Below are 25970 nucleotides of genomic sequence, written 5' to 3' on the forward strand. Positions count from 1 at the left end.
GCGGGGGCGGGGGAGAGCACTTATGCGGACATGGTGGCAGCAGACAAGCGGGGGACGCTTGGGGAGATGCGGGCGGAGACGCCGCTTATAAGGGCGGGACTAAGTCGTGACGCGCCCGGCGGTGACTCAACGCCCTGCCTAACTCGGCCGATTCCCACTCCTCCCCTCAAATTCGTTGCTGCCACCACAGGCGCCCGTCCCGCCCGTATTCCGCCATCCCCCTCAGCCTTCGCGCCAGCTGCGACATCCCCCGCCCCTGCGCACGCATCCCCCATCGCCTCCTCACACTCGCGCCATCTGACAGCGCCCGCCGTGTACCATAATGGCGTTACATACAAGCCTGAACCAGTGTGATGCCGTGCTCGTCCGACACCCACGGCGCGCGCCCACCCCGGAGGTCTCCGACCGATGCGGTACTTCCGCGCATGTTGTGTTCACCAAGCGCCTACAGACATTGCCTGATTCACACATAGCTCATCTGGTGCGGATAGCTGGAGACCTGAGCTACAAGCATGCGCTCTTTATAGCACTGACCTGCCCATCTGCCCGCCTTTGTTGTCATGTTGCACATTTCTTCCGCAAGCTCTAGAATATGCGGGCCGCAAGGTAGAGGAAGGAGAGCAAGGTAAGCACCAAAAACGCCCCGTTTACGTTACGCTGTGCTAACTGATACCGCAACGCTCGCTCGCATATAGTCCTTCCCGGTAAGCCGTCCGCGTGGAAGGTAGGTGGTTTGCTACCTACCATCATCGGGTACGTTCTCCTACGTACGTAACAGGAATTCTAGCAGAGTTATCTTCGATCAATCCCCCATTTCACCGACATCTGCTCCGTATACAGGCGAAACCGTCATAACCCATACCTCGGCTAAGGGCTTGTTTCTCTGATCTCTCGCTCCCAGAAAGCCCCAGGCCCTTCGGATGCCACAGGGTATGTGCAGCGAGTCATAGCGCATCGAAGAGTATAACTTTTAGGACAAGTTCTGCGGAAACCGAGGCTTGGGGGTCCTGCCGAGAAGTATGGGTTATGACGGTTTCGCCTGTACCTCGATCGTAGACGGACCGACTTTCTAACACACAGTACTCGCCGGCGTAGAATGTGCAACGCGCGCGTTTCCTTTGCGCATATCTGCAAGCACCGCCACATAGCATACCTGCCTGGTACGTCGATGTCTCCTTCCCCCTTTTTGGAATGCACTGCCAGGCTGAGACCGGATTGGTTGGTGCGTCTAGATAGCACCTACGATGTGCAGCTCTAGACGAAGAACCCAATTGGGGTTCCTATGATAGGGGCCGCTGTGTGGAGTGTGACACATCGAGCGTTGCAGGACACCCTGCGAATGATCGTCATTTGCATGCGAAGCAACCACGCCCACCGAGATCGGGGCCACGCAAGCCATGAGAGACCGTGATATAGGCCTGGAGGTCGTTACCGTCCGGTCCACCACGACGCGTCCGTCTGAACCCCTGCGGCCGTGGCACCACTCATCTACAAGTTTCTTACGCCAACCCTATCCCCTACGGATGGCAAGTGGTGGAAGCAGGGTGAGGCGAGCATCAAATAGGCACTACTTCGCGGTATGAACTCGTTTGCGCAGTCTTTCCCAGACCGTTTGTGTGGCTGGTGAGTCGTCCAACGCGTGGATCCCGTATGCCCGTCTACCAGCTACCGTCATTCGGGGAGTTCTGCTACGTAAAAGAACACTTAACCCCGTCGATCAACGATCGTTGCACATAGCGGGTTGTACACAGCACCAACCTTCTCCTCCGAAATCCCCGCCCAACGGGAGGCACCGGGGCGTACTACTCTGTGACTATCTGACAACTGTTCTCATATCGATAGGCCGTAGAAAAATCTATCACGGATAGCGGTTTGAAGCGGTGACGCGGGGAGGACATGGATGTACACATATAGGTACGTGTACCTCTTCGCGGTCCTCACGCCCTGCTAACCGCCTCACGCAAAGCGTCGCCGCCCCGGCTGGGCGTGAACGCCTCTGTGGGTGTTTTCCTCGGGGGTCTATCGATCTGAGAACGGCTGGAAAACGTACACAGCGGATTGCAAACAAACCCCTTCCGCGATGCATCAAAGTAGGCTCGCACGACACTATAAATTTCACTGAATTAAATTACTAAGCATGTGCAAACATATCTCGACAGAGAAGTGACCACGGAAGACCATAACATTCAATTGGGTATGTTCTATGAGTTCACCGTACCCGCGAAAGTTACCCCGGATCGATTGGTGTTCTGCTAGACTCAGCAGAGTTGCATGCGTCAGATCGCAATCGCACTTTCGGACACGGAAATTGCGTGACATAAACTCGTCAGTGCGCAAACGGACTACTTGCTGCTTTTGTAGGCAACAATTCAAAGAGGAAGAAAGACGTGCCCTTCAAAACGTCTCGCTCCTCGTGTCTTCGCGAGGCTGGCAAGTTCACGCTTCCTTCTTCCCCTCTTTAGGACAACCGAGTCAGGGCTGGCGCGTCTAGATAACACCTACAATGTCCGACTCCGTGCAAGAACCCAGAACGCAAAGCGCGGTCCCTCTGATAGGGCCCCTGTGCGTGTGCGGAGTGTGGCATATCAAGCGCTGCAGAGCCCCGAGTGATCGTATATGAGCACTTCATTTCATGCGTCCGCGAAGCTGTGGTCCACCACGCACTCATGTCCGAGCTTACTGAGCTCCTGCGTCCTGGGTGTGGGATCACCTGAGTACACCGGCGCATATCTGTGGTTTACAAGTGAAAAATCCAACTTCGCGAATGTAGAACATGCGCCCGCGCCCCGCTGGCCGTCGGGGTAGATCATTAATCTGACACGCACGCAATTCCAGAACCGCCAGCCGCCCTACCCCTCGTCCATCACCTCCTCTCCCACGTCCTGCGGCTTGATGCTCTCCGCCAGCCTCCTTATCTTCGCCAGGCTCTTCGGCGCCACGTCGCGCACCTCCGCGAGCAGCTGCGTGAACTTCACGTTGTCGCCCGTGAGCCGGTACACCTTCGCGAGCTGGAACAGCACGTTCGACTCCTCGGGCGACGTGTCCTTGAGGTACTGCAGATCCTCGAGCGCAGCCTGCGGGCGTAAGCGTGAGCGAATCAGCAGCGAGAGAAGGTTCCACCAGCGCCAAAAAGTTGAAATGAAATCGAACCCCGCACAGGCGCCACAACGTGTATCAATCGGCCCACTGGGTCCCAGCAATTCGGAAGGTAGGACGCCAACACTAACCGTGTATCTCTTGAGTGCGATAAGGATTTTCGCTCGATGATATCGCACCAGCGCGTTCTCCGGCGAGAACTGGATCGCCCGGTGGAACAGCTCGAGCGCCTCGTCGTACTTCATGTACCGTTCCCGCACCTATCAGCGTCGTCCCAGGCGTGCCGTACGCCGTCAGTAATGTGATACTCGCCATGCTCGCGTGACCGCACGTACCATGCCCACGCAGCCCAGGAGGACCGCGTTCTGCGGGTGGATGTCCGACGCCTTCCGGAAGTGGTAGTCGGCAAGACGTAACTTGCTCATCCGCATATAGCACGTCCCCAGGCCGTACCTGTGAGACGCAGAACCAATCGGCATGCGATAAGAGCAACGTGGGGGGAGCACAGCACACAGTCAGAAGCGGGCGCGCGGAAGAGGCAGGAGAAGAGACGCACCAGGCGTTGTAATGTCGTGCATCAGCACGTAATGCGGACTGGAAGAAGTTGATCGCCTTGTTCAGGTCCTCGTCGATCGACTCGTGCCCGCTGAGCGTGTACGCATAGGCACATGTGGGGTCCAGCTGTGCTGCGCGCCGGAAGCATGTCAATGCCTGCGCCTTCTCCTTCTGCAGGGAAAAGCAGTTCCCGACGGCTATCCACGCTTGCGGCGACTTGGGGTCTGTGGAGAGCAGCTCTTGCGCCAGGAATGACAGCCGGATGTTCCTCTGCAGGTGCCACAGCAGCGTCGAATACACCTCCATGTCCCACAGGCGATAGGGTTCGAGAATCCGAACGGCCTCGAACGCACGCTCGGCCTATACGACGAGCAGGGCGTGAGTTAGGGCGCGAAGCCAATGATACTCCGACGAAGCTGACTCACCGGAGGGTACTGCCCGAGTTCGTAGTGCGCCTTGCCCACTATGGCCATCACAGACGCCGAGCGCTGGTGCTGGTGAGGCAGCTTCTCCAGCTCGCTCAGACAAAGTCGGCAATCGTACAACGCTAGTGCCCGCACGGAACTCGCGAACTTGCGCATCACATCGTAGATCTGGTAGTCGGCAACCTCAGTGTCATACGCCTCCTTTGCAGCGCGCTCCCGTTCCGCTGTCCACTCAGCCGACGGAAGGGGCGGCGACGCTTCCGAGTGTGCATCCTGCACGCTGGGTGATACCGGCGCGAACGCCGAACTCGCGCCCCCGGGCTCCTCCTCGAGCCCCGAGTCGTGCGACTGCGATTGTGAGCGAGTCTTGGTGGGCACTCGACGTCGATCACGGGTGGCAGTCTGTATGAGGTAAAACGTCAGTTATACGTTGAACACGATGGCGTGCGGCAGCGATAACGGACCTTTGAGGGTGGCTTGCCTGTGCCGCTCTGCAGCCGCGTACTCCGCCGCGTCGCTGCGCCCACCGCTGCCTTGCCCGCACCGAATACGATGGATCTAGAGGACGCCGCGACGTTCTGAGCAGAGCGACCGGGAGATGAGAAGAGGTTAGCAATCGTCAGGGCCGGGCGTGCGCGTGCCTTTGAGCTTTTCGGACGGTCGTCTGCCGCCGAGGGTACCGCGCCAGCAGACTTGGACGGTTTGAGGTGATGCGCGTCCGCCGCGGCCGTCGAGGGGGGCGCGGGCCGCTGCCGTGCGGTAGACCGCAGCTTCTTGGTCACTGGGCCCGCCTCATCGGCTGAAGAAAGGGGACGCACAGCTGGTGGTTGAACCGCCAAGTTGGCTGGTTGAGACCGGCTCGCGCGCATGGGGATCTGAAATGACGGCTCGCCGTAGAACGAGGAGTCGGCGGTCGCGCTGCGATGAAGATGTATGTTAGTGTGACGTCAATAATTGGGTATCTAACAACTAACATCGAATCTCGTGGTCCAGCGGCTGCGTCCATCGCCTTCAGGCCGGGCTTCCAATCGTGAAAGAGGTTACCGGCACTGCCAGCTTCAGGCGTGAAAAATCCGGCACCTGTTGCAACTGGTACAGGTCTACTGGGGCCCTCCTCCCCAGGCTTCTGCAATACCGGCTCCGGTCGCGGAGGGAAGAGGTTGTCTATAGGAGGGACATCGCCTATAATCACATTTTGCATGAGTGTTAGCCATTCGCACGGCGGGCAAGGGTACGGGCTGACTGCGAGAGAATGTGCAGGAAAAGTGTGGTCTCTTAGGCACTGATGAACGCTACGGCAATGCATACATTTCCTGCGCATTTCTCGGGAGGCGGCCTGTATACTTGCCCATCGCGTGACATCAATAGAAACGCACCGATTGCACAAAGACCTTCAAACGCCTCCCAAATCATTGGATTGAGCGCGAGCGCCTGGCGGTAGCTCATCGCGGCGCTCTCGTGCAGATTTCCCTTGAGCGCACTGTTCCCAGCCTGGCAGCACAGGGCCGCGGCATCCGGAAACGCGTTCGCCGTGCGCTGGCCCATGGATCCTACGCGAACGTAAGAAGTGCGACGCGCGGTAGGAGCCACAATGAAATACGCACGCGTCGGTACAAACGAGTTGTCCCGCAGGCAGCCCTCCAGTGCTTCTCGCGCCTGTCTGTGCCGCCCAAGCTTCATGCAGCATTGCGCGAGGACGTGGAGGCAGCCGGTGCAGCCGGCCCCCTTCGCGGGCACGTTGACTAGTCTGTGGGCGGAATGTGGCTGGCCGGCTTCGATCAACACAGTGGCATATAGGTGTCGCGCGTCGTGGTTCTGGACGTCCTCAACGAAGTATCGCTCCGCGTAGAAGAGCGCAGACTTGTGCAGGCCGGCGTCGAGTAGAGACCAGATGAGAGCGCCATATCGCTGACATAGCGGCTGTGTTATTGGAGGACCAATGATGGAATCGCGCTGCATGGCGTGGTGCGGTTAGCGCATAGAGCGTGTGTTTTTGGTTCCGCGCGTCGTGTGTGGTGTCTATGGCGCGCGCGATGGCGAGGGTGTGAGGTAAAGGGAGGTGGTGGGGGAGTGGCAAGGTGCGTTGAGCGGTCAACCAGCTGCAGCCATCTTCGCTAACCAACCGCGTCTATGGTCACGTGGCTTCCCGGGTCACAATGTGACGCCGCGGTGGCTAAGTACAAGGAACTGCGCGCTCGGAGGTAGAGTCCGCCCAACAAGGTTCACAACAAAGCATGCATTCCCAGAAGATGCCATGCCGCTGATAGATGGACTGCCTTTGAGTACTGTATCATTGGCGGGTGATGTACAATGCAGCAAGAGTCATTATATACGCTATGCAGCCGTCACTCCTTTCTACTTTCCTTCCTCTAGTGCCCGTGGGGATCTTCACCCTTTTGCTCTGCAAGGGACAACGGCGTGAGCACGGAAGAAACGAAGAGCCTGGAATCGTTACTCACCGGGGACGCACTGAATGGCGTCATCTATCCGCAGGATCGACACCGCCGCCTCGAAGGCAGACTTCAAACTGCGGACCTTGCTCACGGTCGGCTCCAGGACACCCGCCCCGACGTTGTCCCGGACCTGTCCGTTGAGCAGATCAAGGCCGTACCGAAGGAGGGCCTTCTTGGGATCGCCGATGGGCGCATTTTGCGCGGCGTTGTGGTACGAGCGGAGCTTCGCAACCAAGTCGGTCGAATCCTTCGCCGCGTTAACCGCAAGCGTCTTGGGAATGACGAGAAGTGCGCTGGCGAACTCCGCAATCGCGAGCTGTTCCCTCGAGCCCTATAAGACGCATGTTAGGGTTTTCTAATGCACTGATTGAGCTGGAGTAAAAGACTCACTAGAGTCGTCGCAAAGTTCTCTAGGTAGATGCTGAGGGCTGTCTCGACGGCGCCACCGCCGGGAACCACGGAACCACTCTCCAGGGTCCGTTTGATGATTGACAAGGTGTCATGGAGCGCACGCTCCATTTCGTCGAGCATGTAGTCGTTCGCGCCGCGCAACACAATGGAAGCCGAGCTGACGACTTTCGTGCCCTTGATGAGGATGAGCTCGTCGTCAGAGATGCGCTCCTGAACAACCTCGTCGGCGTGGCCGAGGAAGCTAGCCTCGAAAGACTCGTCGCCCTCAAGGTTGGCAAGACTGGAGACCAGAGTACCGCCGGTCGCCTTCGCGATGCGGCGCAAGTCCTCCTTCCTACACCTGCGGACAGCCATGGCACCAGCCTCCACGAACTCCTTCAGGCAAAGGTCATCGATACCCTTGGTCGTAAGGACGACGTTGGCACCAGCAGCCAGGATTTTGCGGATCCGCTCGATGGTAATCTCAGACTCCCTGAGGTGTGTTTCGTGAGTAGCGTATTTGCGTTGAATTCTGAGGCTACGTACCGCTTGCGGATGTCTTCGAGCTTTTCGACATCGTCAACGAGAATTTGAACACCAAGTTGCATGCGGGCCTTCATCAGGTTGATATCAAGGCATGCAATCTTTGCGCCCGTGATACGCTTCTTCATCGCTATTCAAAATACTGTCAGAGTTGCACAGGAAGAGGCTAGGATATAAATCATACCCTGGCTGGCAACAGTGCAGTTCAGCGCGTAGCCTTTAACAAACAAGGACTCCCGTGCACTCCTTCCATGCGCCTTCAGGACATTCACGGCCTTGACGGGGTATCTGATGTCGCCACGGGAGTTAATAGTCTTCACCGCCAACATCGCGTCCACAGCCATGGGCGCAAACAAATCATCATCGCTATCTCGCTCATTAGATCTTGATTGTCTTTTTAACAGGCATAAACACACTCACCCTCCGATGATTTTGCTCGACATGCTCGTCTTCGCGGCATTGATGAGCGCCTCACGCCCAAGCGCGTCGACCTTCACGCTCAGCTGGTCCTGCATGAACTTGCACGCCTCCCTGCACGCAAGACGGTACCCAGTGATGATCGTCGTCGGGTGGATCTTCTGCTTGACGAGTTCGTTCGCGCGCCTGAGCAGCTCCGCGGCGATGAGCACGACGGACGTCGTCCCATCGCCGACCTCCTTGTCCTGCTTTTGCGCGAGGTCGACGAAAACGCGCCCCGCGGGGTGCTCGACCGCGAGCAGCCCGAGGATCGTCGCGCCGTCGTTTGAGATGGTCACTTCCTGCATACCGGCAAGCACGGGACGTTATATGCTGCCTCTGGGGACATCGTGGAGGGGGTACGTACACCGATGTTGTCCACGAGCATCTTGTCGAGCCCCATGGGGCCCAGGGAGCTCTTCACCACGTTCGCGATCGTTTGCGCGGCGAGCACTACGCAATTAAGGCCTCTTCAGCAACTTTCCGCCGCGTCAGTAGGCTGAAAACGCACCATTTTGGTCCCGGACATCTTGGCCTGAGACACGGTCGCCTCCAAGGAACACACCGGCACGAGGATCGCGTTGGAACATGTCGTAGACGGTTGAGAGGACGCGGATGAGGCAAGAGCGTAAGAGATCGTGCTTCAGAGATTTCTCTGGAATACGCGGCCGTGCTATGTCCACATTTGGCAATATAGTTCATAAATCTAATTCATTAAGCGATGTTTAAGCGCCGGTCTTCCTCCCTCCTCCCACCACCACATGCGGTCCGCTCGTTCTAGGACACGGGGGTGTAATTGGCATTGCTATTAGGCGAATTATGCCTAAAGCAGGCTAAGAGAAACATGAAACGCTGAACGCCGGAACCTAAGACTCGGACACCGCAGCAGCTATTCAGCCAAGAGCTGCACACTTAGTACTGCAGGACATTGACGGAAAGTGACATGTCGCAAGAATGGCCAGAATTCCAAGGATGATAGAGGTGTAGAATATCGGTACAATTTCTATGATGTACATACAACGTCCATTCGATGTCGGTAAATATTGTCCGTTGCACGAAAGCGAAGTCCGACAAGATCAGGCCTTCGACCAGAACGCTAGTCGAGACTCGCGCACAGGACTCATGAGCCCTGTGGGGATCTTGACTTGTAAGAAGTCCTGGGACGCGCGTTTTGGTGACCTGAGGAGAGACCATCGGCGTGATATAGGCCGCTGTGACTAAACGTTCTGTGAGTTGACATACGACGACCCCAGCATGTATGGACGTACCGTGGTCTCTTCTCGGGGGACTGGAGACGCTGCAGTGCTAACGACGGGCAGAGTGGATTGACTTGCCGCAGGCGAGTCCGCAAAGGGATCCGACGTCGCATTCACAGTCAAAGGCGACACCTGCGGCTCCCTGCCAGTCGTCGTGAAGATAGCGGCCTTCTGAGGCGCGTGGCCCGCATCTGCAATGATGTGCGCGGGGCGGAATGCCCGTACGGTGCGGTGGACAGGCACGCCGGTGTCCGCGAAGGAGTCGAATGATTCAGTGCGGCCCATGCTAGCCATCGACTCGTTCGTGTCGCTGCGGAAAGGGTTGCGCAACTCCATGCCAGATGATGAGCGGCGTTGAAGCATCATACGAGGGCAGGGATTGTCGAGTGGAGGAGCGGAAGGAGGGCGCTGGGCCGGTTGAAGGCTTTGTGGGTGAATCGTAGGCGGGGTGAAGGAGAATGGCGCGAGTATTTCCGGACTCGAGAATCGCAACGGCTCGGGGATTGTATGCTAAATACCGGTTAGCGGCCACTCAACGTCCTAGATCCGCAATAAACTTACGTGAGGGGACATGCTCTCGTCGTCAAAACTGTGGCGGTGGACTATAAGTCGATCCTAGATGTTGATGTGTGCTCAGCGTAAGATCACAGATAGGGGTAAGGTATAGACTTACGCTTGCGTTTGAGTCAGAGGCACCTGGAGCGGTCCTAGGCCGCCTGCTGGACTGCTCGGCTGCTTTCTGTTTCTGGTTTGTGTAAGCCTTTAGCGATCCTAAAGGAAAGAGTCGAGGCTTACAGCAACACGGTTCCTCCTGGCGAGTTCGGAATAGCTACAAGGCGGCTCGTCCGACGAGTCCTTCTTCTTGAAGACACGTTCAAACATGGTGACTGTGCCGGACAGTGAGGTAGTAGGGTGATGGCGGTGTGTTGGGTGGATAGCTGAGGCAAAAGGTGAACTGGAGGCCAGATAGGCCCGTCATATATGCGATGTGAGCAACTTCCGAGCCCCCTGCGCATGCGAACGCTCCGCTGTACATCCGCATATGATCGAGCCCGCCTTCAGGGGTTTAGCTCACATTGGAATATTCTGAACTACTAGATAGGCCAGTCACATATGACAGAACCACGTAGGATATCGGATGTCGAGCAGATACTGCGGCCGATTTCCGAGTCAACATTGCGATATGTCCCGGCAGGGGTGAGCGATTAAAGTCAGAGGATGTGTCGAGCTTGGCTTTCGAAGCGCCGGGAGGCGGGTCAGAGAAACCTTAAACTGGGGTTTGAGTTACGGTCTAACCAGAACGGGATGCGTCAGTGTGACGCGTCGCCGCAGAATGCCGGGCGCTTACCGCAGCTGGTGCCTCGCTGCCGCCACCGCTGTCGAGCGTGTGCACTCGTCTTCCGCTTACCACCATCCAGCCACCATCTGTTGCGTATGTGCTGAAATGGCCCCGATGGATTCTCCTTTGAATGCGGTGAATATTGCTTGAGGTTGGTTGGCAAGCTCGCAGACAGCTGACGGAGCTTTCGCACGACACTTTCTGTGACCACAGGCGCACCAGCATGCTGCGAATGCCGACGATTACCTTGCCCGTGGGCTGCTCATTCCTGCCGCGGAGGAGCATTACAAGGCAGCGGAGGCGTTCCAGGCATGCGTAGATGCCTCTAACGACGACAATGTGCGCCGTTCGCCCTTCAGTCTTCGTTTTGTAACATGCCGTTCTAACTACATCATGTCTGAAATTTGCGATATTTCTCTGGGTTGAAATATATACATCTCCATTGCAGACGAAACGTACCCTTCGAATGCTCCACAATGAACACATGAAGCTGGGTAAGGACCTCCAGCGGCGGATTGCGAAGCTGCGCGAGGAGAACAAGGACCCCGCGCTTCCCCAGAAGCCCACACGCACGGCAAGCTCGAATGCAAATGCAGGACCGTCTTCGAGCCCGAGTGCTGCAATACCCCCTCCACAACCCGTGCCCTCTCCCCCTCCTCATTCTCAAGGCAATCGACTGTCCGATTCACAACAAACGGTTGATGAATCGTTCATGCTCCTAGGTCAAAGGGTACGCGTCGCTTTCCTCCCAGGCTTGTCCATTAGCATAGCCGCTTTCGAACGGTTGCAAACAATGCTAGGATATGTCTTTCCGGTGCATGCATTGCTATGTTTGTTTTGACGAGGATAAGCAGTCATAATTTCGAAACTGACATGAGCCGTCTTCGTCCAGAGCGATCCCGGCGACGCATTCCACCAATTTTGGAAAGCTACCGAAGGCATGCTCGACTACCTTTCCCGCCCCGTCGCATTCGCCACCGCACCCCTTGCGCCGGAAGAACCGCCCCAGCCACCATCTTCGCCTGGCCCGCGACGCGGAGCGAAGACGCGCGACGGGAGCTCGAGCAGCGACACCGATTTCGAAGACCCCATCTCGCGCAAGATATCGAAAGGGATCAGTCTGGTCAAGGCTGCGCATTCGAGGATGCTGACGAAGTACGACTCGGTATACGGTGCAGCTGGTGCCGGGAGTGCGAGTCCTGGTGGCTCAGAGGGAGAGGGCACAAGCAGGACAGGCTCGAGTGTTTTTCCGCCCCCACCACAGCCAAGCCATGCGATTGACCTGAAGGACGATTGGGACGATGATATCCGCGCTTTTGAAGGTACAGCCCTGTGTGATTTACATGCAGGCATAGACACGGGCTGACAGAACAATTCAGACGACGATATGGCGGACTCGTTCTGCCTCATCCCCTCCAAGGCGGACCCAAGTGCGCCGTCGCTAAAGGATGAGAACGCTGCGCTGAAGGCAGAGCTCGAGAAGCAGCGGCAGCAGCTTGCGAACATGGAGCAAGCACTCAAAGTGCGCCAGGAGCAGGACCTGCAATTACGAGACAGCATTATGATCGCGCGGAAGGAGGTGCGTTTATTGCCTCATTCTTACTTCCTTGACACTGACACAGCAGTCCGTTCGGAAGGCGCACCGAGCGATGATTTCCTCCAATGTCCTTCCACGATCAGCCCAGCCGCCTCCAACCGTCGATATCGCAGCTCTCAACATCAACGTCCCACCGCCTGTACCTGCCCCTGTTGCAGCGCTGAATGCGGGACGAGACCGCGATCCCCAGTTGGTGCGCCGCGTCCGCGAGCTCGAGGAAGAAGTACGCAATCTTCGCTCCGAGAACGAGAAGCAGGTGCGTTACCTTCTCTCCCGGCCTGCCTCTTCGCGATGAGAGCGAGATGAGGGAGTGCTTATCGAGGGTGGGGCTGATGTTCGTGAGCGGGTAGAAAGCGATGATTGTGCGTTTCCGGGAACGATGGGAGAAGCTGAAGGAGTCGGCGAAGCGCAAGAAGGAAGCGAAAGCAGCGGCAGAGACGACGAACGTAGTGGGCGAGCGGATCGAGGAGGACCCTGAAGCGGAGGCCGCAGCGGAGCAGGACGATGCGCGGGCGACGAAGGGGGAGGGGTCGAGTGCCGTGGGAGCGTAGTCGTCCAAGTCATGGATAATATCTGGGTCCTAGGAGGGACCTGAGAGAAGAGCGTTGTGTCTTCTTGGCTTATGTGTCCGATCATGTGTTGCTGTTTTGCTTTCTGGACTTGTATCTGTATGTAGTCAGCTGCTGTTCCGTAATGTGTACAGTTTATTGCCTCCGGTCCAATCATTGGTTGCTCTGTCAAATGATAGACACAGGATGTAGAGGGAGATCGAGATCTTCTGAAGTAGTAGAGCGTATGATGGTATTCGCCGAGCACGGCCGACCAGCAGGACTACTGTACACTGTTTATACACCTCTACCGCCCACAGGTCAACTAGTAGTATTTTTCAAAACACATGCGGGGACTTACTATGTCATCTTCTCTTCTCATCTACTGCATCCCTATGCAAACAAGCCATAGTCGACGATGCGCAATGAACGCGCTGCAGTGTTGAATGCGTCCCGAGCGGTGCCCCACTCCTTTTCGGTGATTGCGTCCCCGTCCGAACCGGTCATGGGCGCATTCATAGTCATGACCAGGTCGACCTTTTTCTCGGATACACGGTAGAGCGCAAGCAGGATGCGGACCTCATCCGCCGTCGCCGTGTTGAACTTCTGCACGGCCTGGGTGCCGTAGAGAACGGTCGGGTTCGGAGTGGCACCCTTGGAATCGTTGGAGACCTCGACAGCTTCGATCACGGACTGTGATTTGGCGTCGTTGTCGTGCGCTAGCGAGTCAAAGTGCTGACTTGAAGAAGGTGAGACTGGGAGTCCGAGACGGCAAAATGCGCAGGCGGACGTACCCAGCTGCTTCCCGAAGGTCGGTGGCGGAAACGCTCTCGAGCACCTCAACGATGATGCTGATTCCTGAGTCGGGAGACAAGTAGACCTCTTGTGTGTCTGGTACTTGTCGAAAGTTTCTGTGCAAGCCATGAGGATGGAGGACCCGGGTTTTGTTGAAGAGACATACGATGCATCGAGGAACGTTACGGGCAATGTCGCGGTGATCGCACCCCCAAAGAGTTCTCTTGAGCCAGACATGATATCAACGATGAAGGCGAGGGTGAAGAGCAGAGTTCGGTGATCAGCTTGTGGTATTGGAGAAAGCCATCGGAGCCGTCAATATTGCTGCAGTCAGACTCGCAGTCCGAGGCGGAACCTCGGCGCGGAGGACAGGCATGGGCACGTGCTCGCAATCGACGCGTTCGACGCGTCTCGCGTCTCGTCTTTGTTTGCTTTCCACCACCATCTCTGCCACGCCCCTCCGCGTTTCTCCTCCTTGCCGACGCGTTCTCCTCTGGCTATGGACTACGCTCGGCGCACGACCATGCAACCACACGGCGACCCATACGCCAACGCGCGTTCAAACCTCCCTGTACCTTCCACAGTCAAGAAGAGCACCCATGGCCATGGTCGCATGTCTCTCGCTGGACCCGCTATGCGCGCGCCATATCCTATACCACCTGGAACCAACCCAAGACAGTCTCTCATGCGTTCTCAGAACGTCAATCCGCTTCTGCAGAGCGCGAGCAAGCCGCAGAACTTCGGGCGTACACCTATGCGCAGGTGAGTGTCTGGTCCGGATCTAGTTTCTCCCCCTCGGCCTCGTCGGTTCGCGACCACGCATATACAAGGTGCGGATGTAAGAATAGAGAAGTCAACTCGTCTATCTCCCGAAATAAGCCACTCGCATGACGAGGCCATGTGCTATTAGAACCAGGTTGCCGGTAAAGTATATCGCAACGTTTCGTATTGATGGTTGAATGTCGGCTCATTGGTCTCCTTCTCCATTCACTTCTCCTTGCCGTCCTTATTCGCCGACCGATATGTATACCCGAAGAACTCTGTCGATACGTTCTGCCGGGTTACAATGCAATCCGGAGCTGTCGAGGCCCATATTGGAAGGTCTCATGTTTCGTACGCGAGTTCTGAATTGACTTGCTTCGACCGGCGGTACCTCGTAAACGTGGCTGACATGTACCTTCCCCCTTTTTAGTACGAACCGAAGGGGGTCTATGTGGCAGGGCGGGAGCCAAGGTTCCGCGCCTCCATCTAGTCAATCGTATGCAAAGGACATACGACCTCTCCGAGACCGGTCGTTCCAGGCCAAGATGCGCCAGGACGTTGGGCAGTTCCTCATGGGGACCGGCTTCGAGGTCGCGCCGCAAATGTTACAGAACATCACCGGCAAGGATTTCCGAGCCGTTTTTCAGCATCTCATCGAGTGTTTGGATCCTATTTGGTCGTTCAAGTCCGAGCAGCGTTTTGAAGAACAGTTCATGCAGGCCTTGAGGGCCATGAAGTACCCTTACATTGGCCAGATAGATCTCAAGTGGCTACCCACCCCCGCTGCGATGCATTCTTGGCCATCACTGCTAGGCATGCTGCATTGGTTGGTAGAGCTTTGTAGGGTAAGCCCTTTTCGGTCTCTAGCTGCTGCCCTGTTTGCTAGGAAGCCCATTGATCAACCTACTTCTAGGCCCGCGAGCACTACATGAATAGCGGACATCCTACACTGCAGGAGCCGACATTGATACCAGACGAGTTCGACGACATCAGCCACCATTTGGCCCTTGCTTTTGACCATCATGCTGGCGCATATGTGGACTTTCTCCAAGGGCAAGACTCATTCCCTGAGCAAGAAAAGGTGCTGGAGGATCGCTACGGTATGCCCTTCGTGCACCTCGTAGGCGCCCTGCTGACTCCCTTGACAGCGAGGAAGGATGCCAGAGTCCTGGCAGACCTGGAGCAACTGCGGGAGAGGCTAACTGAAATCCAAGCCGAGTGGGAACACCTCAAGAAGTCGGCGGTCAGTATGACGCCCCAATCCCGAAACTGTGGTTGACACCCGCTGATGTCGGATGTAGCCGCCGTTCGAGGAGCTCAAGAAAGATAACGGGTCGCTACGACGAGACAAGTTAAAGTTCGAGGAAATCCTGCGACGCTTCGAAGAGCGGAAGCAAAAGTGGATGCGCCTCGTGCAGGACGAGAAGACCGAGCTCGAATACAACAGTCGGTAGCCTATTACCCCGTCCTCCCAAGCGCGCGCTGAACTCTATACCCCACAGTCGCGAGCCTGGAGAAGATGCATGCGGAGGATCAGCGGCTCGCGGATATCGTCAAGGTTCAGAACCTGTCACCGGAGGAAGTCCTACGTATGAACTCTGAGCACGAGAGTCTCTCACGCGAGCTCGAGTCGCTGAAGCACAAGATCGCGGAGACGTCGCAGGTGGTCGTCCGCCTCGAGGTATCGCTCACCCGCAAGGTATCGGACGCGGAGGAGGCGCTGGACCAGTACACTTCCCTTCTATCCACGCTCGGGCTCTTCCCCCCATTGGCTCCGCCACTCGAGGATGTTGACCTCACGATCGACCTGCACTCCGCGGCGTCAAACCCTCAAGGGCTTCTCAGTGGCGCTGACATCCGCAAAGTCGTCAAGCCGACTCTCAGCCGCATAACCGAGATGAAACGCACCGCCCATGCGGAGATCGAAAGCGAGCGGATTCGCGTCGACGATGAGCTGGACCAGCTTACGTTGGAGTGCGAGACCATCGAGGAGGAGGCGCTGGAGGTCATGAACAAGACAAACGCGCTGAACGACCAGGCCGACGAGCTCCGTGAGGTACGCCGTCCGTCCCTGTTTACCATATCTCTGTGGCATTTTGAATGCTGACCGGGTGCGATGCTTCATTATCATCGGTTGATGCAGGCCGCGCAGCAGGAGGGCCTCGTCAGCAATGCTGAGGCATCGCGCCTCGAGCGGGACCTGGCCGCTGCGCGTACGGCGGCGATGGCCAACGGCGTGGGCGTGAAGTCTCGGCTACAGGCCTTGCAGATCGCGTACGTACACTCCCTGTCAACCTCCTCATTCGAGCATTGCATTTTCCTTGTCTTGCGCTGTCAACGGAAACAGCTTGGCTGATGGCGGTGTTGGCAGGTATCGCGAACAGGTCGAGAAAGTGAACCGGCTGAAGGAGGACACGGTGCGGGCCGTGATCAAGAACAGCAGCGAGGTTGTCGCGTTCAAGGACGAGGTGTCGAAGCAGCTCCAGTACCTCAGGGACTTTGCCGAGGCGAATTAGCGGGGAGCGGCGCCGCGAGTCGCTGCATTTGCCGGACCTGGCAAGCCCATACCCTGCGCCTTCGCTCCTCTGCCCGCGATGGCCGCGCGCTCCACGATCTATCCTTATGCGTCTGTTCTGTACTGGTACGCCATTGTCGCTTTGGTGCTTCATCCACCGTCTGTTGTATTACATTGATTTGTTGCGATGCTGCCGATGCGAACGACCCCACCGGCGCCTCGGAACCTTTTTGAGTTCCCAGCAAGAGGACGCCCTGGGAAGAGCTGGGAATGGATGATGGATGAGCAACATCATGCCCACGTCCCTCCGCCCTGAACGCCCTTCCGTGCCTGTGCGTGCTTTGCACTCGGAGCCGGTCGCAGGCTTCGCACAGGAGATACGCATGCCGGTGTGCGCCTGTGTGCTTTTTGACGTCTAGGCCGATGAACCTTCGCAAGCCCGACTTCGCGCGTGCCATGGACGAAGACTGGAAAACTGTGTTACGCTGGTGGCGCACACACGGGGCGCCTGCAACATCCCAGCGCCGTATCCGAGCGCGTCGGCCATCTGCCATCTGTGACACCGCCCCGAACGAGTGTTCCCAAGTTCGCTGCATCTCCGACCATCCGAGTCCGAGCCGCTGCGGCCGCGCGCTGGTGGCTGGGCGGCGGGCAAGCTGCGACACTAGGAGTGTGCGAAATGGCCTCTTCGAGCCTCATCTCGACGCTCTCCGGCCCTCGCGTTCGAGGCTGTCGCGTCCGTTGTGTGTCGCGCGCAACAGCCGACAATTCATCTTGCATACCGCATTAGTGCTAGCGCGCCAGCGATAATTCCGGCGTCGGAGTCATGTGCACAGCCAGGGGTGTTGGCCACCGGGCCTCGCGTGACGGCGCCCACATCGCTCCTTCGTACTTGCGCCGCCTGCGACAACTCGACACCGTCGCGGCTCGACAGACTTGCGCGTTTCGTACCGGACCATGCCTAATTCGCGGAGCGCAGGGATCAGGCCGTCGCGTTCCCTCGCCTGCCCCACTTGCTGTCCTCACAGCCTAGGCCCAGCTGTACAACTTCATTTCGGGCGATCCCCCCCGCGGGGCATCGGCGCATCGCTGCCCTGCGCGCACGCCGTCCTGTGGATTCGGGACGGCACCTGCCACGGATACCGAGCTTCCGGCGAAACCTGGCCTGAAGGTGCAGCGCCCCGCCAGATCGGTATGGGAGCGCGCCCTGCCGTGTGCGCGCAGGCGGCGCAGACGGTGTGAAGATCGCTCTCTATCCGCTCGCACCCATGGGCGCGGGTCTGGCGCACGATCCCGGGCCCCTCCTCTGCGTCTCTGCGCCCGAGTCCCGTTATCTTGGGGTGAGCGCTGCCGGCCCCGGACGCGCACGCGGGTGCCGTAAGAGGTACGCTGCTTCGCTCGCTCGCCACATTGTGCCGTACTCACAGTGGGAAGGCGCATCGATCCGTATCTTCCGTCTGCGCAATCTGTTTGTTCGAGAAATGACGTGCGTTGGCCTATCGCGTTACACGTTGCGTTGCGTGTTGCGATGTCTGAGCTGTTCCTCGCCTCATCGGGCTCGCGCACTCCTTAGACCGGAGGGTGCGAGTGCGACGAGAGCGGGGCGGACCCCGTCGGCACGCCCGTGGACGTCTGTCAGATCTGCGTGCAGGCGGGGGCGGTGGAGGCGTGAAGTCATCGTTGATACAGTGAGCGCGCCGAGGTTTACTGCACGCGGGCTTCCTATTCGCCCGTGGAATAATCGGAAGCTGTGGGAGCGCAGAATGGGGCATTCACACCGCGGAGCTGTGCACACTCCCCCCGGACGGGTGTGTGAGTTTCGCCCAGTCCGGGTGCGAGGAGTGATCTCCCGGGTTACCATTCTCTGGCGTGCCCTTCCCGGGGGCTAACGCCCAAGATGGACGTGCACGATCTCACACTCCGTGCCTGCCTCGCGCTTGCGTTGTGGATAAAGGCCGGCGGGACTTTCGTCGGACAGCGTACCTCCCCTCCCGTCCCGGGTAGCATCTCATATACCGACAGAGCTACTCTTCCTCGGACGTCACCCCCAGCTGCTGCACTGATGTCGTCAGATTCCAGCCCGAGAGGAGCCGCCCCCGCCTACGACGACGCTGAGAAGGGCGTCTCCGACTCCGTCGTCGTCTACCCCGTCGACAAAAAGCCCGCTGCTTTCCCTGTTGACGAGAAGAACACCGTCTTCCTCGACGAGAAGAAAGATGTTGCCCCCTTCCAGCCGCCCCAAGTGAAGCGGGATCCCTACGCCCTGGTCAAGGGCGCTCCGAAGAGGGAGGCGACCAAGTTGACCGTCTTCTTGCTTTGGTACAACATGTACCGGTAAGGACATCTTCGCGGTTGATTGCACGGATGCCTCGCTGACGGCTGCGATCACAGTAAACTATTCACGATTGCCTTCACCGCCAACATCATCATGTTCGGCTTCGCCGTGTCTGGCCACTGGCCCTACGCCACTATGTATGCTGGCGCGTTCGCCGTCGCGAACTTCAACACGGCGTTGCTCGTGAGGAACGAGATTTTCGGCCGTTTCCTGTATCTGTTTTGCAACACCTTCTTCGCCAAGGTAAATTGATCTCATATATGAAAAGAAGCAGCCGCTAATCATCTTCCGCAGTGGGCTCCTCTGTGGTTCCGTTTGACCTGCACCAATGTGCTCCAGGTTCGTGATGTACGACCTTCAGTCTACGGGTGTGATTCTCATCGCGACTACAGCACCTTGGCGGTATCCACACTGGCTGCGCCGTCTCTGGTATCATCTGGATCACGTACAAGGTGGTGAACACCTACCGCAACCTGGTCAACGAGAACAACGCCATCCTCGTGGTTGGGCTGCTCACGAATGTGACGCTTATCGTCACCGCCGTGGCGGCGTTCCCCTGGGTGCGCAACAACCACCACAAGTATGTTTCCTAGCTTTCATTCACCTCGCTTTTTGTTGACGGTTCTTGCGTAGCGTCTTCGAGCGCAACCACCGTTTTGCGGGATGGACGGCGCTGTTCTTGACCTGTGCGTAAAAATAGCCATTGGTGTTTTTCAGTTGACTCAATGAACCTACAGGGGCGTTCACTATCATGGGCGACCTCTACCACCCCAACAACAAGTCTTGGGTACCGGATGGCCGCCACCTCGTCCGTCAGCAAGACTTCTGGTATGTCATGCTCATGACCACCTGGATTGTTCTTCCTTGGATCTGCACCCGCGAGGTTCCCGTCGACATTGAGTTGGTACGTACACTTCGCAGACGCGGCCGAAAATCGACGCTGACGTGTTTCCACAGCCGTCGCCCAAGGTCGCTGTCGTGCGCTTCCGCCGTGGGATGCAGCAGGGCCTGTTGGGCCGCATCAGTCGCTCCGCCGTGAAGGAGTACCACGCATTCGGCATCATTTCGTGCGTGTCCCCTTGTTCCCACTGTGAGGATTTCTCACTGATAGCCCGTGCGCGCCGACAGGGAGGGCCCCCACGCCAAGTACCACTACATGATTTGCGGTGTGCAAGGTCCGTTACCGTTGCCGCTTGCGCTCCATGAATGGCTGCCGACCTGTCATTTTGCACAGGCGATTTCACACGCAGTCTCGTCAACGACCCGCCCAAGACCTTGTGGACGCGCGAGCTTAAGGTGCGCCGCTTCCCCATTGCGATGACTCTACCATCACGCAGCAGGCTTGACTCACACACGCATCACAGTTCGCGGGCATTTCAAACACCTCCACTCTGTACAAGCGCGGAATCCGTATCTGCACCGGCACCGGCATTGGCGCGGCTCTCTCGACATGCATCCAATCGCCGAACTGGTGAGCGCGTCTTCCCACCGGCGCTGCGTAATTATAGCGCTGACACACCGCTTCCCCCCATCGCGCAGGTTCTTGATCTGGATCGGTACGTGGACGCGCATTCTCGGCGCTGCGGCGCGTAAGGCGGCAGAGATTGACTTTATGGCTGCGTGCGAACACAGGCTCCGACCAAGAGAAGACGTTCGGTCCGACCATCAGCGGGCTCATCCACCGGCACGTCGAGCCCGAGCGGTTGCTGCTCTGGGACTCCAAGGCACGCGGCGGACGCCCCGACACGATGAAGATCCTGAAGGACGTGTACAAGTCGTGGAACGCGGAAGGTACGCGCGCGCATAACTCGTATCTGCTCCCACCGCACAGGCCCTGACCGCGCTCGCGCCCGCTCGCAGTCGTCTTCATCACATCTAACTACATCGGTAACACGGAGATGATGCAGGTGGGTAGTCTCGGCGGCTGTGCTGCAATGTCCGTCCTCACCGTGCTCGTTCGCAGGGATGCAAGGAAGAAGGGATCCCGTGTTTCGGCACGCTCTGGGATTTCGTGAGTGCCCCCCTTCCCTGCTTGCTGTCTGCTCCCCGCGCAGCGCTAATCGCGTGCCTCCCACAGTGATCTCGCGGCGACAACACCACCGCGTCATGCACCCACGGCCCCGTACGATACAGATGTCACGACCCGCACAACACAACACACCGCTTCCCCTGGGCGTATCTATCCCGCTTTATCATAATAGACAGCGAGAACAATAATATATTGGGCGCGCTGTTGTACTAACTATCCGCCCGCACTGTACATACCGCAACGCACATACCGTATCTCCTGTATCCTGCATCTTCCCTGGTCACGGTCGGACACGTCTAATAGAGTTTATGTTTCACGTCAGACGCGCCGGGGGCCAGCGTTCGGAGGGCAGGGGATGCGTGTCGCCGGGTCCGGAGGTATTACGAGCGCAGACAGGACGCGGCGGGGGGCACGGAGGCATGGAGGATCCATTCGCCCAATCACACCTTATCCGCCCCACCGTTCGAACGTCTACACACACGTTCTGTGCGACAATTTTCTAGGGTGCACGCAGCGGGCGGCGGGGCACGCCCCCGTATATCTCACCTGTCTCACGCCGGGAGCCGCGTCCGTGTGAGCCGGTTCCGCATATGGGACAGTCGGGACAGGGTGGTCGACGCGCGGAGGCGAATCAGGACGGGGGGGACGGGAGAAGGGCTTGGCGGCCACGCTATATCGAGGCTCGACAGCAGCGATCGTGTACAACGTCCGCGCACACCACGGAAGCACACAAAAGAACCACCGCGCTCACCTCCATCCTCCTCGGCACCTCCCCTGCGCCACGCTGGCCAACCAGAAGCGTGCGCCCGAGGTCCCGTGCAGCGGCTGCGGCCGCACACTGTGGTCTATGGATAGTACTCCTCGAGAATCCGCCCGCGCTTCCCCATCCATGGCCACCGACGGTTTGGGTTGATAGGGGTGTTGGGCTCGAGCTTCCAGCCACGTCGAGCAAGTTCGACGACGAGGCGGGCGATGTTGCGTGTGTCCTGCAGGTCCAATTTGGGTGCATATGTGAGATAGCGCACGGCGAAATGACAGATGCTCAGACTGCGGGGGTGGAGCACGGGATACTCACGTCGATGCCGCTGTGCGGTCGGCCCTCGAAAGGCTCCAGCCCGAGCGCATGCAGCTGGCGCGGGATGGAGAGCGTCACCCGTCGTGGGAGGGGAAATGCGCCGGACTGCGGCTAGAATGTTAATTTACTGCGGTGTATGTATGATGGCGCAAGCCGGGGGACATACAGGTCGACGTTCTGCGCTTCTGTCTGCGCCTGCCGTCGCGCTCGCGTGCCATTCGCCCACTACGCGACGGACGTCGACGACGTCGGAAGTGAGCCACGCGGGTGGGGCAATCTGTGGCGGCCGTGGTCAGGAAGCTAGGAAGCCCCGCGAGCACACGCGGGTGGACCTGCCTTGGAGATGAAGCATTGCTTCACCACGAAGTCGCGCACGTCGTACGGACCGTCACTGCAGAAGCAGAAGCGGGCGAGGCGGCGCCCCGTCGCGTCGTCGATCAACTGGTGTTTCGCGAGGAAGCCGCGGAAGTGCTCCAGGACTTCGGGGAAGGGCGGCGCGTGGTCAACCTGCTCCTGTAGTGTGCGGTCGCACGAAGACCACATGAGTAGGAGCTATCGTTAGCACGGCGGCCTCGCCTGAGAGCTGCGAGACAAACCTGGGTTATGCCTGTTAAGGTCGTGCAGAAGTCGGAGAGCTGAGGGCGCCATGTGGGGCGCACGAAGCTACGGAATTCGTCGACAACTTCGAGCTCCTCTCGTGCTTTCCCTTTGGTGTCTCGGTCCTTCCAGCGTAGAAGACACACTGGCCATTCCTGTTTGGGTCACGCATGAATGGTATCGCAGTGGGCACACGACGGGCAATAGCCTATCTTGTTCCGCCCCGGGGAACGAGCAACTCCACTGCACATCTGCCAACACCGTATTCTGTGTATGAACATGTGGACGGTGGCGACTGTGATCGTGACTGTGGTACAGTTCTAGCGGTCGTTTGGGGCTGCTCTCGGAGGGGATGATGGAGCTCTGCCCGTCGTGTGCATAGGTCGAGCCTAGTTATTACTTACTATGATCTCGTTGGGGTAATCAAATCCGGCGCCCTCTACACAAGTGGCCTCTACATCGAGCACCAGGAAGGCGTCGTAGGGCTGCTGCTTGTTGCGCTTGTACATGCTGTCCTTGATCCTTTGAGATAGCGACTCGTGGGTGATAGGATTGGTGGGACTGGGAAGAGGTGCTGCCCCTCGTGCAGGTGCTCTACTTGGGTCGCGGGCGGTACTTGTCTGTGCTTCACACGAAGGGTTCTCTAGGCGCCGTTTCGCCGCCAGGAGATAGAGTACGAGGAGGGTGGCGGCGAGGAGGACGAGAGGGTGCTGAAGATAGCGAGAGAGACATTCCAGCGCTGCACGCGACCTGGACTCAGACATGGCCAGTGCGACAGCGAACGAGCGAGACAGCGCGGGACGCTAAGACAACCCTGTCCACCTCCAATCCCCGGCGATACAGTGCGGTCTTCGGGGTCCTCCGCTGTATCCAGCGAGCCAAGCCAGAGAGAGACCTCCATAGACACCTCCTCCAAGGCAAGCCAGAGTCGTTCTGCGAACCCAGCAAGTTCGTGGACCAAAAGAAGAAGCGGTTTGATGAGCCGAGGGCGTTGAGTAGCGTTCCACATGCTCAGCCGCGGTGCGGCAGGCGCGGCGCAGACGCCTCTGTCGCCGTCGCCCTCATTGGCCAGCGGCTCCCGGCCCGCTCGTCTTGTGCGAAAGAAATTGCATACCGGGCGCCTCGCAATAGTCCGGCCTCCGCTCTCGCGCAATTCAAGAGTGCACTCATAAAGCTCTTCCCGCACTTTCTCCTACTTTCCCTCTTCGCCCCGCAGTGGCACACATCTCAGCCCACGGGGATACCCTTTGACCACCATGGCAGCACAACGCGGTGACGACCTCGAGGACGACTTTGTTCCCGACGACCTGGTGGCATTGTCCGACGAAGACTCTGACCTCCCTAACGCCGACGACATTGCAGGCCTCCTCAGCGCGGACGAGGACGGCGACAATGGTGCGCAGGCAAGCCAGCCACCCAGCGAAGCAGCGATGGAGAAGAAGCGCAAACGGAGAGCAAAGGAGAAGGAGAGGAAGGCGAAGGTGCGGTCCCTTCGTCTCAGCGTTACGAGAACGCTTCTCACTGTGTATGCGCGCTGGATAGAAGCGGAAATTGCAAGAGACCCTTGAACCCGTAGAGCCTGTCTCAATAGCTGCACAACCGCCCGCTGTGCTAGCAGAATACATCAACTCTATGCAAGCCAAGACATTTAACGAAATGTCCGATATTGAACTGGCCGACGTCCAAATACCGGGTGTGCACATACGTTCTCACTGTGTAGTTTCGTATTGAGTGTTAACGCATAGACAGAGAGTGCTATAGCGGACACCACTATATGGGCGGGATCGAGGAGCTTGGACCAATTGGTGGACTTCATCTCCAAGGGTACGCTGCCACACTCGTGTGCCCCGGGTTCCAGGACTTACCCACGAACCTACAGCGCTGCCCAAACTCCATACTCGCATGTCGCAGAGACCCAAAAACAATGGAGCACCAACGCTCCTATATGTGGCTGGGGCGGCCCTTCGGGTGGCGGATGTTACCAGGGTGCTTAAGGACAAACACCTTCGCGGAGAGAAAGGCGGAGACGTTGCGAAGCTATTCGCTAAGCACTTCAAGCTTGAGGAGCACGTCGCGTACCTGAAGAGGACCAAGATCGCTGCAGCAGTTGGAACGCCAGGCAGGCTGGGCAAACTGTTGTGCGATACGGGTGCGTCTGTGTTTCACTATATCAGTCAACATGTTCTAACAGACTCCATCTCGCGATGCAGATGCTCTTGCGACGACCGCTCTGACCCACATCATTCTTGACATCTCGTATCGAGATTCCAAGAAGCGGACGCTTTTGGACATTCCGGAGACACGGAACGAGGTTTTCCGGACAGTTCTTGGTGCGCCGAAAGTCCTCAACGGCTTAAGGCAGGGGACAATCCAGTTAGTATTATTCTAGACGGCTCGCTACCCACATCATTCCCCACCCCCCACACGTCCCCTTACGGCACCTACAGGTCTGCAACAGGCCTCCATAATAGTCGGGTGTATGATACAGCGGAATATATAGTGCAAGGGGAATCAGAAACCCTTCGGGTTTGTCCTCAGGGTCAACTGTAAACACGTGAGCGTCCAGACGAGCTGCCGATGGATAGCTGGAACGTACCCTCGTCCACTTGGGCACTTTGTGAATACCCTTGCGGTAGCCCTTGGCGTGTGGTGAGAAGACGGTGTACTTGTCTCTCGCTGGCATCTCGTGTTCTTTCGGGAGCTCGAGGGCCTTAGTCTGTTCGCACAGAGTTCAGACACATCGAGCGTAGCTTAGTTCGCGGACACGTACCAAGGCAGCGCACTCTACTCCGCTCTCCTTCACGGCCTCAATCACGGAGTCGACCAACTTCAGGCGAGAACGGACGTTCGCCTTGCGCGTGCGCGACAATTTCCATGGGGTCTTCCTGTTCACACCGGCGAGTTCTGGTCAGTACTACACCATGCTAAGCGGTCGAGCGTTGGCACGTACCACAAGAGACCAACCATGCTCGGCTGCGTAGCTCTAAAGGCCCCAAACATGCTCGCACACCGCGTTCAAGAGGAAGTTATGGCCGCTGGCCTGTCCGAGGTGTGGACAGTCGAGGGTCGAGGTGGACGTGCACGAGAAAGGGAAATTCTGCTGACTAAGCGAGCGCGCGCTCCCTTCAATTGGCAAGCGCCCAGCGCCCTCAGGCGCGCCCGTCAGCGCGGTTGCACCCGCTTGCTCAGAGCCTCCGCCATCCT

The 25970-nt window shown here is 58.1% G+C and overlaps 9 protein-coding genes across 9 annotated transcripts; 4 read left to right on the plus strand and 5 right to left on the minus strand.

Moving 5' to 3' along the window:
* Nucleotides 1–2706: 2706 nt before the first annotated feature.
* On the minus strand, nucleotides 2707–6072 carry TRAVEDRAFT_165466 (protein prenylyltransferase). The gene is made up of 9 exons (XM_008038650.1): nucleotides 5681–6072; nucleotides 5453–5626; nucleotides 5051–5258; nucleotides 4541–4994; nucleotides 4077–4478; nucleotides 3653–4011; nucleotides 3432–3549; nucleotides 3228–3356; nucleotides 2707–3074 (listed from the first exon to the last, which is right to left on the minus strand). Exons 1-9 carry the CDS (start codon nucleotides 6033–6035, stop codon nucleotides 2850–2852), a joined length of 2424 nt encoding a protein of 807 aa, XP_008036841.1. The 5' UTR covers nucleotides 6036–6072; the 3' UTR covers nucleotides 2707–2849.
* A 268-nt stretch (nucleotides 6073–6340) lies between these two features.
* TRAVEDRAFT_165469 (T-complex protein 1) lies at nucleotides 6341–8526 on the minus strand. The gene is made up of 8 exons (XM_008038651.1): nucleotides 8430–8526; nucleotides 8286–8371; nucleotides 7883–8220; nucleotides 7647–7828; nucleotides 7466–7592; nucleotides 6920–7412; nucleotides 6536–6860; nucleotides 6341–6477 (listed from the first exon to the last, which is right to left on the minus strand). Exons 1-8 carry the CDS (start codon nucleotides 8506–8508, stop codon nucleotides 6446–6448), a joined length of 1662 nt encoding a protein of 553 aa, XP_008036842.1. The 5' UTR covers nucleotides 8509–8526; the 3' UTR covers nucleotides 6341–6445.
* Nucleotides 8527–8903: 377 nt separating this feature from the next.
* On the minus strand, nucleotides 8904–10056 carry TRAVEDRAFT_70918 (uncharacterized protein; the record flags this gene model as incomplete). The annotated part of the gene is made up of 5 exons (XM_008038652.1): nucleotides 8904–9135; nucleotides 9187–9684; nucleotides 9736–9789; nucleotides 9848–9913; nucleotides 9970–10056. The coding sequence occupies 5 exons, from the start codon at nucleotides 10054–10056 to the stop codon at nucleotides 8995–8997; spliced, it is 846 nt and encodes a 281-aa protein (XP_008036843.1). The 3' UTR covers nucleotides 8904–8994.
* A 451-nt stretch (nucleotides 10057–10507) lies between these two features.
* TRAVEDRAFT_64040 (uncharacterized protein) lies at nucleotides 10508–12826 on the plus strand (the record flags this gene model as incomplete). Its single annotated transcript, XM_008038653.1, has 7 exons — nucleotides 10508–10606; nucleotides 10727–10852; nucleotides 10962–11243; nucleotides 11406–11835; nucleotides 11893–12092; nucleotides 12151–12366; nucleotides 12461–12826. 7 exons carry the CDS (start codon nucleotides 10508–10510, stop codon nucleotides 12659–12661), a joined length of 1554 nt encoding a protein of 517 aa, XP_008036844.1. The 3' UTR covers nucleotides 12662–12826.
* Nucleotides 12827–12898: 72 nt separating this feature from the next.
* Nucleotides 12899–13756, minus strand: TRAVEDRAFT_70920 (Mog1p/PsbP-like protein). Its single transcript, XM_008038654.1, has 4 exons — nucleotides 13620–13756; nucleotides 13453–13569; nucleotides 13020–13397; nucleotides 12899–12965 (listed from the first exon to the last, which is right to left on the minus strand). The coding sequence occupies exons 1-3, from the start codon at nucleotides 13688–13690 to the stop codon at nucleotides 13052–13054; spliced, it is 534 nt and encodes a 177-aa protein (XP_008036845.1). The 5' UTR covers nucleotides 13691–13756; the 3' UTR covers nucleotides 12899–12965; nucleotides 13020–13051.
* Nucleotides 13757–13915: 159 nt separating this feature from the next.
* Nucleotides 13916–16885, plus strand: TRAVEDRAFT_165476 (uncharacterized protein). Its single transcript, XM_008038655.1, has 8 exons — nucleotides 13916–14215; nucleotides 14646–15060; nucleotides 15129–15315; nucleotides 15364–15458; nucleotides 15517–15661; nucleotides 15718–16271; nucleotides 16359–16489; nucleotides 16587–16885. Exons 1-8 carry the CDS (start codon nucleotides 13953–13955, stop codon nucleotides 16729–16731), a joined length of 1935 nt encoding a protein of 644 aa, XP_008036846.1. The 5' UTR covers nucleotides 13916–13952; the 3' UTR covers nucleotides 16732–16885.
* A 1907-nt stretch (nucleotides 16886–18792) lies between these two features.
* On the plus strand, nucleotides 18793–21125 carry TRAVEDRAFT_19223 (uncharacterized protein; the record flags this gene model as incomplete). The annotated part of the gene is made up of 15 exons (XM_008037814.1): nucleotides 18793–19064; nucleotides 19122–19308; nucleotides 19360–19404; nucleotides 19458–19645; nucleotides 19699–19751; nucleotides 19803–19969; nucleotides 20023–20132; nucleotides 20194–20240; nucleotides 20300–20361; nucleotides 20430–20536; nucleotides 20605–20621; nucleotides 20698–20856; nucleotides 20926–20972; nucleotides 21029–21076; nucleotides 21120–21125. The coding sequence occupies 15 exons, from the start codon at nucleotides 18793–18795 to the stop codon at nucleotides 21123–21125; spliced, it is 1515 nt and encodes a 504-aa protein (XP_008036005.1).
* Nucleotides 21126–21939: 814 nt separating this feature from the next.
* On the minus strand, nucleotides 21940–23275 carry TRAVEDRAFT_19224 (uncharacterized protein; the record flags this gene model as incomplete). The annotated part of the gene is made up of 6 exons (XM_008037815.1): nucleotides 21940–22080; nucleotides 22170–22280; nucleotides 22336–22446; nucleotides 22530–22682; nucleotides 22766–22921; nucleotides 23171–23275. The coding sequence occupies 6 exons, from the start codon at nucleotides 23273–23275 to the stop codon at nucleotides 21940–21942; spliced, it is 777 nt and encodes a 258-aa protein (XP_008036006.1).
* An 859-nt stretch (nucleotides 23276–24134) lies between these two features.
* TRAVEDRAFT_146077 (uncharacterized protein) lies at nucleotides 24135–25835 on the plus strand. Its single transcript, XM_008038656.1, has 8 exons — nucleotides 24135–24247; nucleotides 24309–24459; nucleotides 24516–24590; nucleotides 24646–24915; nucleotides 24977–25310; nucleotides 25363–25482; nucleotides 25537–25651; nucleotides 25717–25835. Exons 1-5 carry the CDS (start codon nucleotides 24197–24199, stop codon nucleotides 25153–25155), a joined length of 726 nt encoding a protein of 241 aa, XP_008036847.1. The 5' UTR covers nucleotides 24135–24196; the 3' UTR covers nucleotides 25156–25310; nucleotides 25363–25482; nucleotides 25537–25651; nucleotides 25717–25835.
* The last annotated feature ends 135 nt before the right edge of the window (nucleotides 25836–25970 follow it).

The sequence above is a fragment of the Trametes versicolor genome (assembly GCF_000271585.1).
Source record: "Trametes versicolor FP-101664 SS1 unplaced genomic scaffold TRAVEscaffold_4, whole genome shotgun sequence".
Lineage (NCBI taxonomy): Eukaryota > Fungi > Basidiomycota > Agaricomycetes > Polyporales > Polyporaceae > Trametes > Trametes versicolor.

Coding starts and splice junctions, on each gene's coding strand:
- TRAVEDRAFT_70920 (XM_008038654.1), bottom strand. CDS start 13,690: ATGTCTGGCTCAAGAGAACTCTTTGGGGGTGCGATCACCGCGACATTG. Junction 13,570..13,619: donor GTAACGTTCCTCGATGCATC/GTATGTCTCTTC, acceptor TGGCTTGCACAG/AAACTTTCGACAAGTACCAG. Junction 13,398..13,452: donor GACCTTCGGGAAGCAGCTGG/GTACGTCCGCCT, acceptor ACCTTCTTCAAG/TCAGCACTTTGACTCGCTAG.
- TRAVEDRAFT_165469 (XM_008038651.1), bottom strand. CDS start 8,508: ATGTTCCAACGCGATCCTCGTGCCGGTGTGTTCCTTGGAGGCGACCGT. Junction 7,413..7,465: donor CTCGAAGACATCCGCAAGCG/GTACGTAGCCTC, acceptor AACACACCTCAG/GGAGTCTGAGATTACCATCG. Junction 6,861..6,919: donor AGAACTTTGCGACGACTCTA/GTGAGTCTTTTA, acceptor TGCGTCTTATAG/GGCTCGAGGGAACAGCTCGC.
- TRAVEDRAFT_146077 (XM_008038656.1), top strand. CDS start 24,197: ATGGAGAAGAAGCGCAAACGGAGAGCAAAGGAGAAGGAGAGGAAGGCG. Junction 24,460..24,515: donor GGCCGACGTCCAAATACCGG/GTGTGCACATAC, acceptor ACGCATAGACAG/AGAGTGCTATAGCGGACACC. Junction 24,916..24,976: donor CAAACTGTTGTGCGATACGG/GTGCGTCTGTGT, acceptor CTCGCGATGCAG/ATGCTCTTGCGACGACCGCT.
- TRAVEDRAFT_165466 (XM_008038650.1), bottom strand. CDS start 6,035: ATGCAGCGCGATTCCATCATTGGTCCTCCAATAACACAGCCGCTATGT. Junction 4,479..4,540: donor CAGGCAAGCCACCCTCAAAG/GTCCGTTATCGC, acceptor TACCTCATACAG/ACTGCCACCCGTGATCGACG. Junction 3,075..3,227: donor TCGCACTCAAGAGATACACG/GTTAGTGTTGGC, acceptor TTACGCCCGCAG/GCTGCGCTCGAGGATCTGCA.
- TRAVEDRAFT_165476 (XM_008038655.1), top strand. CDS start 13,953: ATGGACTACGCTCGGCGCACGACCATGCAACCACACGGCGACCCATAC. Junction 14,216..14,645: donor GGGCGTACACCTATGCGCAG/GTGAGTGTCTGG, acceptor CCCCCTTTTTAG/TACGAACCGAAGGGGGTCTA. Junction 15,662..15,717: donor GACCGAGCTCGAATACAACA/GTCGGTAGCCTA, acceptor TATACCCCACAG/TCGCGAGCCTGGAGAAGATG.